This window comes from Salvia miltiorrhiza, chromosome 1, assembly GCF_028751815.1.
Source record: "Salvia miltiorrhiza cultivar Shanhuang (shh) chromosome 1, IMPLAD_Smil_shh, whole genome shotgun sequence".
Taxonomy (NCBI): domain Eukaryota; kingdom Viridiplantae; phylum Streptophyta; class Magnoliopsida; order Lamiales; family Lamiaceae; genus Salvia; species Salvia miltiorrhiza.
This window is the reverse complement of record NC_080387.1, coordinates 53564080-53584704: the sequence shown is the minus strand read 5'-3', so window position 1 is coordinate 53584704 and position 20625 is coordinate 53564080. Positions and strand designations below refer to the sequence as shown.

The following is a 20625-nucleotide window of genomic DNA, read 5'->3' as shown; positions in this document are numbered from 1 at the left end:
TAGATTTTGGATGAGTTTACAAAAGGAGTTAGGCACGAGGCTAAATTTCAGCACCGCCTTCCACCCGCAGACAGATGGGCAGTCTGAAAGGACAATTCAGACCCTCGAAGATATGTTGAGAACAGTGGTGTTAGACAGGGGGTGGAAGTTAGGAAGCAGTGTTGCCGTTGATTGAATTTGCCTATAATAACAGTTACCAGGCGACTATCGATATGGCACCATATGAGGCATTATATAGAAGAAAATGTAGATCACCGCTTTATTGGGATGAAGTGGGTGAGAGAAAAGTTTTAAGACCAGACATGGTCAATGAGATGGTTGAGATAGTCCGCCAGATCAGAGGGCGAATAAAGGAGGCACAAGATAGACAGAAATCTTACGCTGATGCACGTCGAACTGAGTTACGTTTTGAAATAGGAGACAAGGTCTTCCTAAAGGTATCTCCTACCAATGGGATAACTAGGTTTGGTGTCAAGGGAAAACTTAGACCCCGATTTATAGGACCCTATGAGATTCTAGAGAGGATAGACCCAGTGGCCTATAGGTTGGCGTTGCCGCCAAGTTTTGGAAACGTTCACAACGTTTTCCACGTGTCACAACTTAGAAAATACATATTTGATCCAAAGCATGTGATCCACCAAGAGAAAATGATCCTTAGCCCAGACTTGAGCTACGAAGAAAGACCTGAAGCCATTCTAGACCGGAAAGTGCAACAACTCAGAAATAAGGCAATCACATCAGTGAAAGTCTTATGGAGACATCACGGACAAGAAGAGGCCACGTGGGAACTTGAAGACAAGATGAAGGAGAAATACCCCGAATTGTTTTAGCAGATATATGCAAATTTCGGGACGAAATTTTTGTTAAGAGGGGTAGTATGTAGTGACCCGCTCTTTTATATATATATTAAATCCAGTAATGCGTGTTTATTATTTTTCATCAGTGAATGAAACCGGTTATTATCCTGATATGAATTCAGCTTATGATCCTGAATTTATATTGTTAAAGCAGTCAATGCTATTATTTCAGAATTATAACTGACTTAGCAAAGTCACGTTAATTATTTAAGCGAGATGGAACTAGATTTTATTTTTATATTTACTTAATGTAACACCCCGTTTCCTCGAGCTAAGTTTAGAATAATTTTGAACTTAGATTTAAGATGATTCACGCCGGAAAAAGAATTTATTTTAATTCCAACAAAAATGATTTACAAAAGCATTTGTAAATTTAGTTATTAAATTTATATGCATTGCATATTTATTTAATTTAGCATTTAGCATCTACACGAGCTATTTATTTAAACGAACACTAAACGATTATTACAGTTTCCATAGTACGACCTGGAAGAGTTTTTATTTTATCCAACCACCTACTCCCTCCCACACCCACCTACTTCCTCCCACCTACTTCCTCCCACACCCACCTACTCCCTCCTTTTTGCAAACTTAACATAGCTGGATTGATCCAACTTCATGCTTCCATTTCACAAACTACTTTCGCAAGGGGGAATTTAGATTCAAGATTTCAGACTCAGCCAAGCTTCATCAGATTCAACCTACAAACATTTCTTAAGGTTCCATCTTGAACTTCCTTTACCTGATTTTGCTATCACAGTAAGATTCAAGCCTTGATTTGTGCTATTCCAATCAACCACGAATGAATTTACATTTTGCAAAACTGTAAAAGATACAAGCTTTATATATATCTGCATATATACATACATATATGATGCATGTTTGAGATGAAAGGAGAAGAAGTTGAGTTCGAAACTTTAAATTTTATTCCTTGTTTTTTTTAAAACTGCGATGCCTGAGTCGGGCCGCTGCCTCGAGTCGGTTAGAGTCTGGGCGGCGACGGTGGCTACAAAGAGCCGTTGTTGTCGACCGGAATTGAGCAGGGTGAAGGGGTAGATGGTGGTAGCAGCACGGCCATTGCTGTGGTCTGACGGAGGGCGAGACCGGAGGCGGAGGCGCAGCCTGTAGCTGCGTCGTCGTCGAAGAGAGATGAGGGAGGCTGGGCTTGGCGGCGGCGGTGCCGCTGCTGCCCAGCCAAGGACGGATGGAGGGGAGTGGACAGAGAGGGAGTTTCAGAGGGCGTTCGGCGGCGGCAGTGGGCTTCGTCTGCTGCTGTTGATCGCCGGGGGCTCAGAGGTTGTAGACACAGCGGCGGCGACGGTTTCATGGCCGAGCAGTCGCCGGGAGTAGATGGAAAAAGGGGGAGCTGCTCGTCACTTTGAGGGCGGCGATCATCGCCGATTGTACTGTGGGTGTTGAGTCTTGATTCTCTTGAACATCTTTGTGTGTGTCGTGAGTTAAGGAGAACGAGCGAGAGAGCGAGAGTCGAGGGAAGGAAGGAAAGTCAGAGGGAACGGCGGCGGCGGCACTCGCCGGCTGTCTGTCGACGGGAAATTGAGAGATAGAGGGGGAGGGAGCTGCGTGCGAGAGGTTGTCTGTGTGTGTGTTTTTCGGTTTACAGAGAGAGAGAGAGTGCATGCTTAAAGGAGAAAGCTAAGATTTTGAGTTTGGGCCGAGTGTTGGGCCATTACATTGGGCCGGGTTATTTCTTTATTTTGGGCCAAGTGATGGGCCGATTTTTAATAAGTGATGGGCCGATTTTTAAATGGAATTTGGGCTGATTTTATTTATTTAACATGGACTAAATTTTAATTAATAGTTGGGCCTTCATTCATTTAAAATTTTGGGATGCCTTCTATTAATTAAATGGACTACACTTATATTAATTAATTGAACTATTAAATAGTTTAATTAATAATTATTTTAAAAAAAATTATTTGCATAATAATATTATATTATTTTTTTATGTGCATATTTTAATAAAGTAATTACTTATTATATGCCAAGCATGACATGAAATTGCATTTATTTTTGCAATAAAAGTATTTAAGTATTTAATTGGTTTTAATTATAATTCCAATTATTAAAGAAAGATGAGTAAGAATATTGTTGGTGTTCTTAACTCAAGAGAAATGTTTTTAATTATTTATTCATTAAATTTTGAAAACCCGGCTAAGTGAATCATAGAATGTTAAGCACTACACCATGACTTAAGATTAGATTCAAGGAGACCTATTGAGAATAGATTTCTTGTAGGCTTTGAGCATCAGAAAGATTAGCACTGCTATTCCGATTCAGAGATAAGGTTAAACGACAGGCTTTGCCTATACAGGTGGGCATTACTTTTACTATACGTATATAGAGATCCCCTGCGTGTCGTAGGCCTCTTATACGAATGAATGCATGAGATGATTTAACTGTTAATTTCAGTTTTATATATCTATCAAACGAATTTAATGTTACATTTAAACAAGATATTTCATTACAAAATCATTGAACTGAAAATTATTTCAATTGTTGTCTTGCCATAAATGTTTAAATTTTAGTATGATATCTATCTGCTTTGGCTTTGCCAATGATGCAATCGAATTCGGGTCCTGAGCAGTTGATAGCTATCCTGCCAGGACTAGTGTACACCAGTGACCGTGAGTCATCTAGCGGGTTGGCCGGTCAAGTGTCCGTGAGAGGTGGCCACCTCTCCGGCACAAAGTTCCAGATATGATAGATTACAAGAGAACTTAGTCTGCAGACGAACTTTAAGAATCACAAATGAACTTAGTAAGCTTGGGCCTTTTTAGCGAAAAACTCCCTTGCTGTACTGTTTATGATGGCATGACAAATTTACAATTTTGAAGCATGTATTTTTATACTTAGGCATACGTGCCCACTGAGTACTTTTGTACTCAGCCCTGCATATATTTCTAAATGTGCAGGTTGAGTAGCTGCCGATGGTGATGAAGTGACGAGCGGGACTCTTTTGTCTTATTATGTATTAATGAACTCTAGGGATACATGTCTTCATACATGTAATCAGAACCTTATTCCGCTGCGTACTCAGAAGTTTTATGTTATTTTGGCTAAGTCGGAGTTATCCGAAACTTACTAGTTATTTGAGTCTCTACGACTAAACCTCCGTTATATTATAAATATCCCTTTTGTTTACAATGATGAAATACGATCCTTCCTTGTTTGATTATTCCCCTTTCTACCCCGCTTCTAATCTCCCTCCATTAGTCACGGTTTCCCCGGCTTAATTATCCTTAATTAGGGCCGGTCGTGACAGAGTGGTATCAGAGCAGTTCATTTGCTCTGAACCCTAGAGTTAGCCCATTTTTCTAGTATGATCACTAGTATATATGAGTCAGTCAACCAAAGCTCATCACTTTATCACATTGTCAGGCTCAGCAAGAAAGAAGGTGGTAATGATTTTAAAACATTGAGAAGTTCACGTTTTATATGAATGTACTGATGCTTACATTCAAGTTTTATGCTTTATTGATTGATTAGATATCTCAATGAACTTAGATGCGTTAAGAATGCATGATCACTGTTACGAGAAGAACAATAGAAGCTAGAAACTCATTTATATTTCACTATAGCCATGGTGAAGAGCTAAAAAAAAAAAAAAAAAAAAAAAGAATCCAATGAAAGCAGTGCAAGCGGAGTGCCACGCACGAATCACTGAAGCAGGCATAGTTCTTCATTCAGGTTGTTCACGCGTGTTAGAACACCGAATCGACTATTGCCTTATTTGATGATAGATCACATGAGTCATTGCTCGTAGCGACGAGTGTGACTTATGTAATCAGTTAGCTATAGCATAATGAGCTAAGACTCATTACTAACTCTCGATTATCACCAGTTATGGCATGAAGAGAACCTTCATGATTTATGTTCGAACTTCAGAGTCAGACTCACATGCAGTTATAACACTTTGTGTATGATGTTATAGCATCGCGATTAAAACTATCAGCTTATAGTTTCAGATATTCGGAACCAGTCTACTTACAGTACCTATCGCAATAGATAAGGACATGACTGAGAATCTCTATTGACTACGATCACCTACTACGAATTGGAAAGACGAGATGTGATATGGGTACTAGCAGTTACCAACCATTATGATTGACTAGAAAAATCTATACAAGTGCGTAAGACGGGAGGAGTTCCTGAAGATGGTTTGGAGTTTAACAAGAGCTAGAAATATCGACAACGGTTCGATGTTAAAGTTAAGAGATTGAGATTATGATGAGAGACTAAGCAGGTTAAGTATGCATACCTTAGTCGATCAGAGACATTCCCCAGTTAGAACATTTTAGATTAAACATTTAGTTTAGTAGCCAGAATGCAAGCATTGACTAAGGTCATTCCATGACTTAGTATTTTGTGTGGTGACACATACCTTGCAAAGATGCTCAGAGATGCAAAATCAATTTACTGTAAAAGCGTGAGAGTGCTTCGAATTATATGGTTGCATTTCAAGCGCTATGTGAATGAACATTAAGTACTAGAAGTACTACATTAAGAGCATGTAGAGGAAGATTGTTGAGTAAGGTTGAACCTATCTTATTTCGCCAATAGAAGATGTTCAAGGATTGCATTAAATTAGGAGGCAGACTCCAAGTTTGAGAAGCTCTAGAATATTCTCAAGGACATGTTCAAGATGTTAAGAAGAAAGTGGTGATTTTAGACCAAATATACCTTTTGCAGCCAATGAACAAGAGTTACCAAGTTCGGAAAAGTATTTCCGAGTGATTGAGAAGTAGTTGTGTCGGACCTGGCCAGTCCACATGGCCAAAATCTCAGTAGTCGTCATATATGGGTCTTTAAACCTATATATTTTAAACCTTCATCTGAAAAGCCAAACGGGTTCAGACTATTAGGTCATTTCGTTTCGACCTTTCAGTCAATTCATTTCTACCCTATAGTTATTCATTTTTAATTGTTTGGCAAATTATTGAAACACTTTGCCTAATTACCATTTGTGATTTGAATCATTGCGATCTACTAGCTATTGGTAGATTTTCTGTGACCCAAGGACAAACAGATACTCATCAGATTAAATCAGTCAAACACGTATGCTTCAACCCAAGGGTTAAGCACGTAATGCATACAGACATTCTCTTGTGCATTTAGTAGGACGTTATTTGTGTATTTCGAAAACGATGATCATTTCGATACTTTTGTATGCCCCTATGTTGGCTTAGTTATTTTGACTAGTATTAGTACGGAAACGCTGGTTAATAGGGCATTTTGGAACTGAGCTCTTTCATGATGAATTTGCAAGATAGCCAGTTCATCATGTATAATGCTTGGATAGATCACCATATCTATATTCAAATGTTGATGAAATAGTTCTCATTGATACTAATTTCCCATGTCTATGTAGCGACCCTATCAGTCTTTTGCGGCAAGTTACTTCCGCTATGTTATTTATATACTTTCATGAGGAAGAGTATGAGCGAGATTTGAGAATCAAGAAAACAATTTACAGAATCGATGATATGCATCTGTGTATTACATTGGTGACTATATGTCGACTCATCGGAATGCCAACAAAGCAAAGGCGTCCGAGAGAAGTTGGATAGAACAATAGTATGCCTTGTGATGTTGCATTAACAACTTGTGTTTTGACCTTATAGAATGCCGTCAAAACGAGGACGACCAAGAGGAGGGGGCAGGATTCCCCGAAATGAAGGAAGAGGCCCAGAAACAGGGCCAGAACCAGAAATAGTTCAACCACCTGTTCAGCCAGAACGACGAATTGAAGAATTATTCTTGCGACAGAACCCACCTACCTTCAACGGGACAGGAGACCCGGCAGAAGCTGAAACTTGGGTTCGCGCTATTGAGCGCATTTTCAACTTCCTGCGTTGCACCGACCAAGAGCGCCTGACTTGTATGTCCTTTCAGTTGACTGGGTCAGCTGATTTCTGGTGGGAAGCACGGATGAAAACGATGACAGCAGAGCAGTTAGAAAACCTGACTTGGGAACAATTCAAAGCCGGTATATATGACAAGTATATACCCAAGAGCTACCGCAAGAAGAAGGAAGCTGAATTTTACAATCTAAAACAAGGGAAGATGTCGGTAACTCAATACGACAGGATGTTCTGCGATATGTCTAGATATGCGCCGGAACAAGTTGACACAGATGAAAAGATGGCTGAAAAGTTTTGTGCCGGTTTGAGGCACGAAATTAGGATGGCTTTGGCAAGCCACGGAGGATTGTCTTACACTGAGTCGCTCAGCCGAGCGTTAGACATTGAGGCAGCCATGCCAGGAGAAAGACTTGCAATTGTACCTGCGCCAACACCTCCACATGATCAAAGTTATAATCAGAATTTCAAAGGAAAGAGGAGATGGGACAACAGTAACCCGAACCAAGGCGAGAAGAGGCCATGGCAGGGACGGGTCTTCCAGTCACAGGGCTATGGAGGCCAGAGTGCACCGAAACAGATGGGAAATAACCAACAGAGAGCCCCACATTGCCCCAAATGTAACAAAAATCATGTGGGAATCTGTAAGGCCGGCAGTGATAGTTGCTATATCTGTAACCAGAAGGGGCACTATGCAAACCGGTGCCCGAATAAGCAACATGGAACGGGTTCAAGACCAAAACCACCTATCCAGGCTCCGCATCTGCGAGCAATCCAAGCTTTGCCCCAACCATACCCAAGGCAGCAACCACAGTAACAGCAGCGACAACAGAAACAACATGAAAAGCCTCGTCATGCTAGAGCCTATGCTATGAGGCAGAAGCAGCCCGAGAACAACCAGGGAAACTTGGCAGGTATGGGCATGCTACTCAATACTCCTGTTGTACTCCTATTTGATACGGGCGCATCGCATACTTTCATTTCAAGTACATGTGTCGACACCTTAAGACTTAAAATGGAAAGAGCTGACCAGGAGTTGAGTATATCATCACCAATAGGAGGGATGACGACAGTAGATCATGTGTGCTTGAACCTAGAACTGAACATAGGGTCACTCAAGATTGTAGTGAACAACTCGTATGTTATACCGATGGGAGGTGTGGACATAATCCTAGGAATGGACTGGTTAGCCGAGAACTATGCCACCATCCTTTGTAATGAAAGACGAATATCGTTTCGACCCCTAGGAAGAGAGCCTTCAAATTTCCACGGAATTAGCATGGGGAGAAGAAAGATGATCATCTCCGCTCTACAAGCAACGAGAATGATGAAGAAAAGACACCCAGCCTACCTCGTGTATTTACACAGAGAACTTGGAGCTGAGAAGAGCATAGACGATGTAGCAATCGTGCGGGAATTTCCAGATGTATTTCCAGAAATCTTACCTGGACCACCACCGGACAGACAAATCGAGTTTACCATTGATTTGGAGCCCGGGGCAGCTCCCATTTCAAAGGCACCGTACCTGATGGCTCCTAAAGAGTTGGAAGAACTCAAGATACAACTGCAAGAACTTTTGGAACTTGGATTCATTAGGCCAAGTATATCACCTTGGGGTGCACCCGTACTTTTCGTGAAGAAAAAGGATGGCACATTGCGAATGTGCATAGATTATAGAGAACTGAACAAAGTGACACTCAAGAACAAATATCCTTTACCAAGGATAGATGACCTCTTCGACCAGCTCAAGGGAGCAAGCGTGTTCTCGAAGATTGATTTGCGGTCTGGTTATCACCAGCTGAAGATTCGACCAGAAGACGTACCTAAGACGGCGTTTCGAACCAGGTATGGCCACTACGAATTTGTAGTTGTGCCATTCGAGCTAACCAACGCGCCAGCCGTGTTCATGAACCTCATGAATCGAGTGTTCCATCCGTACTTAGACAAATTTATCTTGGTATTCATAGATAACATCCTGATCTACTCGAAGAACGAGAAAGACCATGAGGAACATCTGAGAATTGTCCTAGAAACGTTGAGGACGGAGCACCTTTATGCCAAATTCAGCAAGTGCGAGTTTTGGCTCAGTGAAGTCACTTTTTAGGACATATTGTGTCATCAGAAGGGATTAAAGTGGACCCTGAGAAAGTGCAAGCGGTGCGCGAATGGAGATCGCCTACTAACCTTAATGAGATAAGAAGTTTATTAGGATTGGCAGGTTACTATCGGAGGTTTATGGAAGGATTTTCCAAAATTGCAAGGCCAATGACGCAACTACTCAGGAAGGGAATAAAATTTTCTTGGACAGAGGAGTGCGAAAAGAGCTTCCAAGAACTCAAGGAAAAGTTGACTACGGCACCAGTGTTAGCCGTCCCAACAGCTGATAAGGAATACGTGATTTACACAGACGCGTCCAAAAATGGACTTGGCTGCGTGCTGATGCAAGAAGGAAGAGTGATAGCATATGCGTCACGACAGCTTAGGCCACATGAACTGAATTACCCGACTCATGATCTGGAGTTAGCTGCAGTGGTGCACGCACTAAAGATTTGGAGACACCACCTATATGGAGTTAGGTGCGAGATATTCACAGACCACAAAAGCTTGAAATATTTTTTCGAGCAAAAGGACCTCAACATGAGACAGAGGAGATGGCTCGAACTAGTGAAGGATTATGACTGCGGTATTAACTACCACCCGGGTAAGGCCAATGTAGTAGCTGATGCATTGAGCCGTAAAACTCAATCTAGGTTGGGATGCCTCGTCACCCAAAAGAATGAGCTCATCAAAGAGTTTGGAAAAATGAGCATAGAAGTGGTTAAACCACCAGGGACGATAGCAAGCGTTGTTGCAACGATACCTAGCTTGAGAAAGATGATTGTAGAAGCACAAAGAAAAGACGAGAAAATGGAGAACTACGGGAAGCAGTAAGGAAAGGAGGAGTCAAGAATTATCAAGAAACATCAGATAATGCTATCCTCTTTGAGGGAATGATATGCATCCCCCACGATGATGAGCTTAAGGATAAAATCATGAGTGAGGCTCACGATACCCTTATACTGCCCACCCCGGGAGTACTAAGATGTATCAAGATCTAAAGAAGCATTTTTGGTGGAAAGGCATGAAAAGAGACATAGCATCCTTTGTAGAGAGATGCCTAGCTTGCCAATAAGTGAAGGCCCTACACCAAAGACCATATGGAAAGCTACAACCATTGGAAATCCCAGAATGGAAGTGGGAGCACATAGCAATGGATTTTGTGACCAATTTGCCCAAAACAAAGAGAGGAAACACTGCCATTTGGGTAATAGTGGATCGACTCACAAAATGTGCTCATTTTATACCGATACCGATCACACACGGGTCAGACAAGCTAGCTCAGTTGTATGTTCGAGAGATTGTGCGCTTACATGGCGTGCCTGTATCGATCACTTCAGACTGAGACTCAAAATTTACTTCTAGATTTTGGATGAGTTTACAAAAGGAGTTAGGCACGAGGCTAAATTTCAGCACCGCCTTCCACCCGCAGACAGATGGGCAGTCTGAAAGGACAATTCAGACCCTCGAAGATATGTTGAGAACAGTGGTGTTAGACAGGGGGTGGAAGTTAGGAAGCAGTGTTGCCGTTGATTGAATTTGCCTATAATAACAGTTACCAGGCGACTATCGATATGGCACCATATGAGGCATTATATAGAAGAAAATGTAGATCACCGCTTTATTGGGATGAAGTGGGTGAGAGAAAAAGTTTTAAGACCAGACATGGTCAATGAGATGGTTGAGATAGTCCGCCAGATCAGAGGGCGAATAAAGGAGGCACAAGATAGACAGAAATCTTACGCTGATGCACGTCGAACTGAGTTACGTTTTGAAATAGGAGACAAGGTCTTCCTAAAGGTATCTCCTACCAATGGGATAACTAGGTTTGGTGTCAAGGGAAAACTTAGACCCCGATTTATAGGACCCTATGAGATTCTAGAGAGGATAGACCCAGTGGCCTATAGGTTGGCGTTGCCGCCAAGTTTTGGAAACGTTCACAACGTTTTCCACGTGTCACAACTTAGAAAATACATATTTGATCCAAAGCATGTGATCCACCAAGAGAAAATGATCCTTAGCCCAGACTTGAGCTACGAAGAAAGACCTGAAGCCATTCTAGACCGGAAAGTGCAACAACTCAGAAATAAGGCAATCACATCAGTGAAAGTCTTATGGAGACATCACGGACAAGAAGAGGCCACGTGGGAACTTGAAGACAAGATGAAGGAGAAATACCCCGAATTGTTTTAGCAGATATATGCAAATTTCGGGACTGAAATTTTTGTTAAGAGGGGTAGTATGTAGTGACCCGCTCTTTTATATATATATTAAATCCAGTAATGCGTGTTTATTATTTTTCATCAGTGAATGAAACCGGTTATTATCCTGATATGAATTCAGCTTATGATCCTGAATTTATATTGTTAAAGCAGTCAATGCTATTATTTCAGAATTATAACTGACTTAGCAAAGTCACGTTAATTATTTAAGCGAGATGGAACTAGATTTTATTTTTATATTTACTTAATGTAACACCCCGTTTCCTCGAGCTAAGTTTAGAATAATTTTGAACTTAGATTTAAGATGATTCACGCCGGAAAAAGAATTTATTTTAATTCCAACAAAAATGATTTACAAAAGCATTTGTAAATTTAGTTATTAAATTTATATGCATTGCATATTTATTTAATTTAGCATTTAGCATCTACACGAGCTATTTATTTAAACGAACACTAAACGATTATTACAGTTTCCATAGTACGACCTGGAAGAGTTTTTATTTTATCCAACCACCTACTCCCTCCCACACCCACCTACTTCCTCCCACCTACTCCCTCCCACACCCACCTACTCCCTCCTTTTTGCAAACTTAACATAGCTGGATTGATCCAACTTCATGCTTCCATTTCACAAACTACTTTCGCAAGGGGGAATTTAGATTCAAGATTTCAGACTCAGCCAAGCTTCATCAGATTCAACCTACAAACATTTCTTAAGGTTCCATCTTGAACTTCCTTTACCTGATTTTGCTATCACAGTAAGATTCAAGCCTTGATTTGTGCTATTCCAATCAACCACGAATGAATTTACATTTTGCAAAACTGTAAAAGATACAAGCTTTATATATATCTGCATATATACATACATATATGATGCATGTTTGAGATGAAAGGAGAAGAAGTTGAGTTCGAAACTTTAAATTTTATTCCTTGTTTTTTTTAAAACTGCGATGCCTGAGTCGGGCCGCTGCCTCGAGTCGGTTAGAGTCTGGGCGGCGACGGTGGCTACAAAGAGCCGTTGTTGTCGACCGGAATTGAGCAGGGTGAAGGGGTAGATGGTGGTAGCAGCACGACCATTGCTGTGGTCTGACGGAGGGCGAGACCGGAGGCGGAGGCGCAGCCTGTAGCTGCGTCGTCGTCGAAGAGAGATGAGGGAGGCTGGGCTTGGCGGCGGCGGTGCCGCTGCTGCCCAGCCAAGGACGGATGGAGGGGAGTGGACAGAGAGGGAGTTTCAGAGGGCGTTCGGCGGCGGCAGTGGGCTTCGTCTGCTGCTGTTGATCGCCGGGGGCTCAGAGGTTGTAGACACAGCGGCGGCGACGGTTTCATGGCCGAGCAGTCGCCGGGAGTAGATGGAAAAAGGGGGAGCTGCTCGTCACTTTGAGGGCGGCGATCATCGCCGATTATACTGTGGGTGTTGAGTCTTGATTCTCTTGAACATCTTTGTGTGTGTCGTGAGTTAAGGAGAACGAGCGAGAGAGCGAGAGTCGAGGGAAGGAAGGAAAGTCAGAGGGAACGGCGGCGGCGGCACTCGCCGGCTGTCTGTCGACGGGAAATTGAGAGATAGAGGGGGAGGGAGCTGCGTGCGAGAGGTTGTCTGTGTGTGTGTTTTTCGGTTTACAGAGAGAGAGAGAGTGCATGCTTAAAGGAGAAAGCTAAGATTTTGAGTTTGGGCCGAGTGTTGGGCCATTACATTGGGCCGGGTTATTTCTTTATTTTGGGCCAAGTGATGGGCCGATTTTTAATAAGTGATGGGCCGATTTTTAAATGGAATTTGGGCTGATTTTATTTATTTAACATGGACTAAATTTTAATTAATAGTTGGGCCTTCATTCATTTAAAATTTTGGGATGCCTTCTATTAATTAAATGGACTACACTTATATTAATTAATTGAACTATTAAATAGTTTAATTAATAATTATTTTAAAAAAATTATTTGCATAATAATATTATATTATTTTTTATGTGCATATTTTAATAAAGTAATTACTTATTATATGCCAAGCATGACATGAAATTGCATTTATTTTTGCAATAAAAGTATTTAAGTATTTAATTGGTTTTAATTATAATTCCAATTATTAAAGAAAGATGAGTAAGAATATTGTTGGTGTTCTTAACTCAAGAGAAATGTTTTTAATTATTTATTCATTAAATTTTGAAAACCCGGCTAAGTGAATCATAGAATGTTAAGCACTACACCATGACTTAAGATTAGATTCAAGGAGACCTATTGAGAATAGATTTCTTGTAGGCTTTGAGCATCAGAAAGATTAGCACTGCTATTCCGATTCAGAGATAAGGTTAAACGACAGGCTTTGCCTATACAGGTGGGCATTACTTTTACTATACGTATATAGAGATCCCCTGCGTGTCGTAGGCCTCTTATACGAATGAATGCATGAGATGATTTAACTGTTAATTTCAGTTTTATATATCTATCAAACGAATTTAATGTTACATTTAAACAAGATATTTCATTACAAAATCATTGAACTGAAAATTATTTCAATTGTTGTCTTGCCATAAATGTTTAAATTTTAGTATGATATCTATCTGCTTTGGCTTTGCCAATGATGCAATCGAATTCGGGTCCTGAGCAGTTGATAGCTATCCTGCCAGGACTAGTGTACACCAGTGACCGTGAGTCATCTAGCGGGTTGGCCGGTCAAGTGTCCGTGAGAGGTGGCCACCTCTCCGGCACAAAGTTCCAGATATGATAGATTACAAGAGAACTTAGTCTGCAGACGAACTTTAAGAATCACAAATGAACTTAGTAAGCTTGGGCCTTTTTAGCGAAAAACTCCCTTGCTGTACTGTTTATGATGGCATGACAAATTTACAATTTTGAAGCATGTATTTTTATACTTAGGCATACGTGCCCACTGAGTACTTTTGTACTCAGCCCTGCATATATTTCTAAATGTGCAGGTTGAGTAGCTGCCGATGGTGATGAAGTGACGAGCGGGACTCTTTTGTCTTATTATGTATTAATGAACTCTAGGGATACATGTCTTCATACATGTAATCAGAACCTTATTCCGCTGCGTACTCAGAAGTTTTATGTTATTTTGGCTAAGTCGGAGTTATCCGAAACTTACTAGTTATTTGAGTCTCTACGACTAAACCTCCGTTATATTATAAATATCCCTTTTGTTTACAATGATGAAATACGATCCTTCCTTGTTTGATTATTCCCCTTTCTACCCCGCTTCTAATCTCCCTCCATTAGTCACGGTTTCCCCGGCTTAATTATCCTTAATTAGGGCCGGTCGTGACAACCTTATATCTCAATCACCAATTCGTTCCCAAGAGGGATCGAACCCGGGTCACTTCACTTAAGTGAGGACCCGGTGGCCAGTGGGCTAAGCCCCCTGGTTATCGGTGTCAGGGTCTTTACCAACGGATTTGCGATAGAGTGTAGTTTGTAATTGTTTTCCGAATGGCGCATTACGACATAAAATTCGATCGCTATTGAAGACGGAAATTCATCAACATATGTAGTAAGGGTCTTAGAAGTTAGAACAGTCGATAAGGATCTGTTGACAATAGTTTGATTACTTTTTAAAATTTTCATATCATGTGTCGACTACCTTAATTTAACAAATCGTAAACTTTTAATTACGCAACATAAACCAATAAAATTACTAAGAGATAATTATTTAAATGCTTAATTAAATTTCAATAATTGTTGTACTACTAAACACGCATGCATGACACTAAATTTTAGTAATTAATTAAAACATAATCACACTCGAGCAAATTTAAATCATGTACTGTAATACGCAATATATTCTCTCTCTCCTGTAAAAATAGTCATAATTATAAATTTATCATTTTCTTTTTTATGATGTTCACAAAAAATAATCATATTTTATTTAATTATAGACACTACCTCACATTAAATTACCTTTTATATAGAGTATAAATTTATTTATCTATTCTACCACATGGTGAGACCCTCTCTGCACTTACAATACAATTTATTATAATTATTTACACTACCTTTAGAATGTAACTCTTTCACCACTTTATATAACTATTTTCATGGGACAAGGAGAAGTATAGATTACTTGTTAGCTACAAATAGACAATTAATAGTTGGTGGCATGCAATGAAAAAACTTGGTAATAATAGCCTCGCCAGCTATATATGATATCAAGTTGAACACATGATTCCCGTGATTAATTATGTTGTTTTGATGAAGCAACCCATACAAAGTTTCTACATATAACTTCATCACATCAACCTAAGTAACCCAAAATATTCTCGAAAAAGAATAATGGAACGCGAAATAATCTCAAGCGAAAGCGTGAAGCCATCTTGTCCGACGCCCCAAAATCTCCGACGCTACAAGTTTTCGATGCTGGACCAGATTTTCCCCCCAATGCCAAATCCATGCGTCGTCTATTTCCGATGCACAGCGCAATTAATCAATGATCCAGATTCATTCACTTCTCATCTAACGGAGCAGCTGAAGCGATCGCTATCCGTTATGCTGACCCGATTCTACCCGCTGGCGGGTAGAGCGAGCGGAGAGGGCGAATTTATTGACTGCAACGACGATGGCGTTCCCTTCACTGTCGCCAGATTCAGAGGTCACAAGCTGTCGGAGCTTCTCACAAGTCCCCGCCCCGATCTCCTGCTTCCGTGCGCTTTAGACTGGGGAACTAAGCCGGGCCCCGATTCCGCCGTCGCGCTGATACAAGTCAGCTGTTTCGACTGCGGTGGCTTTGCGATCGGAGTGGTTTTCTGGCATAAGGTGGTGGATGGGGTGACTCTGCTGGTTTTTCTTCGGTCGTGGGCTGCGACGGCGCGTGGAGGTAAAGAGCCGGTTTGCCCCAACTACATCGCGCAGGATATGTTTCCGCAGAAAGAGCAAATGCCGGTGCAGCTTGGCTCCGCCGCCGATATCGCCAAGATTGGGAAATCAATCGTAAGAAGGTACACAAACTAAGTTTGTGATATTTAAACAAAGATTTGTCTATCTATACATAATTACAATTAAGAGTTAATAGGCCAAATTAACGAAATATTATCCATGAAGATAAAAAAAATGTAAAAGTTAGCCTTCTTAGAGGTAAATATACAATTATATCTTTAATGATTATTTTTAAAAACCACAAAAAAAAATTCCCCACCCTTCCCCAAACCTGTCGACTTCCCTCCGCTTGCGCCAAAACCCTAATTCCCTCCCCTAGCGTCGTCGATGTCGCCGCCCCTCCCCTGTGCCGCGTGTGCTACCCCTCAGCCCCGCGCCCAACTGAGCGCCTTCCCTAATTTGCAGCGCCGTCTCTCATTGTGGTTTTCTGCGCTGCTGTTTCTGCAGCACCTCTCTCACCCAAATTTCTCCAGCGCGGCCTTCCCCGTGCTTCCCTGCGCCGGCGCTCACCTCCACCTCGTTGTTCCACCCCCTCCAAAATTTGCAGCCCCCTCGGCATATAAAATTTGCAGCCTCCTTAAGATGTTTTGGGGGACGAAGTGAGTATTTTTTAATGGTTGGTTATAAAAATAAAAATTATTACTCTATCCGTCCACGAAAGAACTTCCTAGGAGTTGTACGAATTTTAAGAAAAAATAGAGAAAGATTGTTGAGTGTATTGAAAATGATGATAAAGTGTTTTAATTAGTATTGGGAGTAGTGAAAATGTGAAAAGCAAGAGTAATGAGTGGTGGGGTATAATCCAAAAATAGTTAGGAAGTTCTTCTGTGAATGTCCAAAAAAGGAAAAGTAGGAAAAATTTCGTGGGCATATGGAGACGACACAACTTTTAATAAGTTACTCCATTCATCCCTTAAACATCTTTTTAAGGGGATGCGACACACAACTTTTAATAAGTTAATTGTATATTTGATGAGTTGAGAAGAGGTCTCACCTACAAATTAGAATAAGTGATGATAATTAATGACATTAATAGACCAATTAAATTGAAAATTGGTGGATCAATATATTTGTGGCAATTGGTGTAAATATGTGAGAATTATAAAAGTACTCCTTCCGTCTCATTGGGCTTGTTCCATTTCTTTTGGGCACGATTATTAAGGAGAGTTAAATTAAAGTAGTAAAAGTGTGTAAAAGTGTGGGGCCATATTGGTTTGTAGTGTAAAATTATTACCCAAAATAGAAATAGGATAAGATCAATGAGACAACCCAAAAAAGAAAATAGGACAAGATCAATGAGACGGAGAGAGTAATAATTAATGTAATTGTTTTAAAAAATGTACTAAGAAGATATTTTGGAGACGGACGAAGAAGGAAATAAATGAAGATGTTTTAGGGACGGAGGGAGTAATATTTATCATTAAAAATTATATATCATTTGAATTAATTAGCCAAAAAATTCATTATTAATTCACATAAAAAAAATAATTATAGATCCTAACTGGATAAATGAAGCATTGTTAATTATCTTTTTGATTATATTAAAGCATAATAAATTAAAATGGAAGAAAATATAATTTAAAATTATATCAAATTAAGAGTGAAAGAATGTTGTGTGTTTATATGATTTGGTTCTTGAACATCAACAGGTACGTATTTTACAGCTCAGCAATATCATCACTGAAATCTAAAGTATCCGACGTGGAACGCCCCTCGCCAGTTGAAGTCGTGTCAGCCCTAATATGGAAGTGCTTCATGTCTGCATCTCTTGCAAACGGCAAATCTACTTCACTTCTCACACAAACTTTGGACCTCCGTCGCCGAGCCCGACCCCCCTTCCCCGCGGAATGCTTTGGCAATTTCCTAACGCTGGCGCCGGCGACAAGCAACAACAACGAGAACGCCGAGCTGGGAGCACTAGTTAGAAAAATGAGAGACTCCATAAGCAAGGTCGACGACGATTACATCAACAGGATGCGCGGTGACAGAGGATTGATGGGATATTACGAGAATCTCCAACTACTATGGACGGAATATTCTCAAGAATTCGATTTTTTGCCCATCTCAAGTGTGTGTGGACTTGATGCTTATGATGTTGATTACGGATGGGGGAAGCCAGTGTGGTATAGTAAATGCGATATTAGCAATGAATCGGAGGTGTGGAATAGGGTTTGGTTGATAGACACTAGAAACGGCGATGGGATAGAAGCGTGGGTGATTCTTGAAGATAAATATATGTCGGTTTTCGATCAAGTCGAGGAGTTGAGAGCTCTTGCTTCTGTTGATCCTTGTCCCACTTCACATATATATAGATCACGATTTTAAGTGATCGATGGTGGTTTGGGGTTAAATTGAGGGGATATATGTTTCATTAATTTGTTTAATTATATGTATACTATCTTGTGTCAATTTGTTCTAGCTCCTATTTACTCTTTTATGAATTAATTTTTGCCTATACAATATTATAATGTCTTAGAGCATCCATAGTGGGATGACTTGATAGGTGACTTGATAAAAGGAAAGACCACAATGAGTCAGGAGGCCATAGTGGGGTGACTTGATAGATGACTTGATTTTTTTAGTTTTGATTTTTGTATTTTTCATTTAAATTTAATTGCACAAATTTAAATAACACAATTTACTTCAAATTTAAATTGCATTAATTTGAAAATCCTAAAAATTACAAAAATCTTAAAAATTTAAAAACATATCCTTAAATAACTATTCCGACCCTAGAGGTCTGAAACGTGCCCAAACGTGCTCGATGAAATCATTTTGGAGTTGAGCATGCATCTGCCTATCTCGGAGAAGTGCATCTCTATGCACATATTGCTCGAAACAAACTGGGGTTGCTCGAGCACTCTCCGTCGAGTCACTGCTAGATACCCCGTGTCCTGCATTGTCATCTCTCCAATGGGTAGCTCTTTCACCTTCATTTTCCACAATCATGTTGTGGAGAATGATATAATACATCTGTCCTTGAGATGCTCGACGTACAAACCTCGCGTTGAACTTTGAATGATTCCCCATCGAGCTTGAAGCATTCCAAAGGCACGTTCCACATCCTTCCGTTCCAATTCTTGTATCTTCTTGAACCTCTCCTCCTTTGGATTGGTCGCCATCGGCGGACTCTTGACGAAACAGCACCACTCTGGATATATGTCGTCGCACAAGTAGTAGCCCATCTGGTAGTAGCGTCAGTTGGCCTCAAAGATCACTGGTGCCGCCGTTCCATCCAACACGTCGGAGAACAGAGGCGACTAGTTCAGAACGTTGATGTCGTTGTTTAAACCGGCGACACCGAAGAAGGCATGCCAAATCCACAAATCATGGGATGCAACGGCCTCCAAGATCAAGGTTGACTCCCCTTGATCACTGCGGGTATATGCGTCGTGCCACGCCTTTGGGCAATTCTTCCACGCCCAATGCATACCCGAGCATCCCGGGAAATCCGTGTCGTGCCTCGTGCATCTAAAGAAGGCGTTGGATGTCCGCCGTCGTAGGATGTTGAAGATACTTGGCTCCGTAAGCCCGGATGACAATCTTGCAGAATTTCTTGAGGCATAGACGCCCCATCGTGTTGGTGACCTTGAGATACTCGTCGAAAGTATCCGCACTGACGCCGGTCGCTAATTGGCGAATAGCCACCGCGCATTTCTGCAAAGGTATGAGAGAGTCCCGACCTCGTGCATCATGGCTCATCTGGAAGTAAGTATCTTCACCTTACACAGCATCGACGATGCGCAAGAACAACTCCTTCTGCATCCGAAAACGATGTTGAAAAAATGTAGGCCCGTACGTCGGATTATCGTTGAAGTAGTCTTGCATAAGACGTAAATGGGCAGCCTCACGATCACGGTAGACGTATTGTCGGTAATGAACAACACGTTTCAGCTTCGACTGGGAGTACATTTGAGCAATTAATTGTTTCTGCTCCTGGATCTCATCGATGATAGCCAGCGCTACCTCGTCGGACGAAGACGACGAAGTATCATCGAACCATTCCATTGTTTAAAGGAAAAAAGAGGAAGATTGAAGGAGAAATAGAGGAAGATTGAAAGAGAAAATTATTTGGGTGTGTGAATGAAGAAATGAGGGAGAGGTATTTATAAAAAGGAAAATATATAAAAAAAAAGTTTAATTAAAGAGCTATGAAGCCGTTGGGAGAAAAACAAAAAAAAAGGGTGAAGAAGCCGTTGGAAGCCTTTGTTTGAAAGTTCGAATTTTATTATTATTATTTTTAATTAGTCGCGTGTGTGACACGCGCGTTGATTGAAGGAGATCAGGCCTCACCCGATAAATCGGGGCAGCCACGAGTCGTGCCGCGCTGTAGTGGGAGACCCGATATCAGTGGGTGACTCGAGTCACCCGATCGAGTCACCCACGGTGGGTGCTCTTATGTCTACTGTATTTATGAAATATATATATATATATATATATATATATAGGGTTGGTATCAAGTGAGAATTTAGAAATCTGTGACACCTAAGAACAATCATAGACCATTGATTATAGTTGATCCAATGGTTGTCATTAATAGAATTTTATTAAAAATTATATTACCCTATTAAATCTAAATTGCCGATTAGTATGAAAAAGGTCATACAAGTAATTATCTCTGTGAATAAAAAAGGAATCATAATCAAGATTTAATGTATCCTTGATTTATTGCGTTGACTAAAAGGAAGA

At 40.7% G+C, this 20625-nt stretch overlaps 2 protein-coding genes and 2 long non-coding RNA genes across 4 annotated transcripts in view; 3 read left to right on the top strand and 1 right to left on the bottom strand.

The window, feature by feature from the left end:
• Positions 1–20625, bottom strand: part of LOC130992384 (T-complex protein 1 subunit beta-like) — a 629300-nt gene that overhangs the window by 79951 nt on the left and 528724 nt on the right. The gene's annotated exons all lie outside the window — the stretch shown is intronic.
• LOC130993502 (uncharacterized) lies at positions 1497–4118 on the top strand. Its single transcript, XR_009091683.1, has 3 exons — positions 1497–1576; positions 3114–3189; positions 3791–4118. It is a non-coding gene; the product is annotated as an uncharacterized LOC130993502 (long non-coding RNA).
• On the top strand, positions 11694–14333 carry LOC130993515 (uncharacterized). The gene is made up of 3 exons (XR_009091690.1): positions 11694–11773; positions 13309–13384; positions 13986–14333. It is a non-coding gene; the product is annotated as an uncharacterized LOC130993515 (long non-coding RNA).
• On the top strand, positions 15221–18377 carry LOC130992620 (stemmadenine O-acetyltransferase-like). Its single transcript, XM_057917337.1, has 2 exons — positions 15221–15998; positions 17586–18377. The coding sequence occupies exons 1-2, from the start codon at positions 15337–15339 to the stop codon at positions 18259–18261; spliced, it is 1338 nt and encodes a 445-aa protein (XP_057773320.1). The 5' UTR covers positions 15221–15336; the 3' UTR covers positions 18262–18377.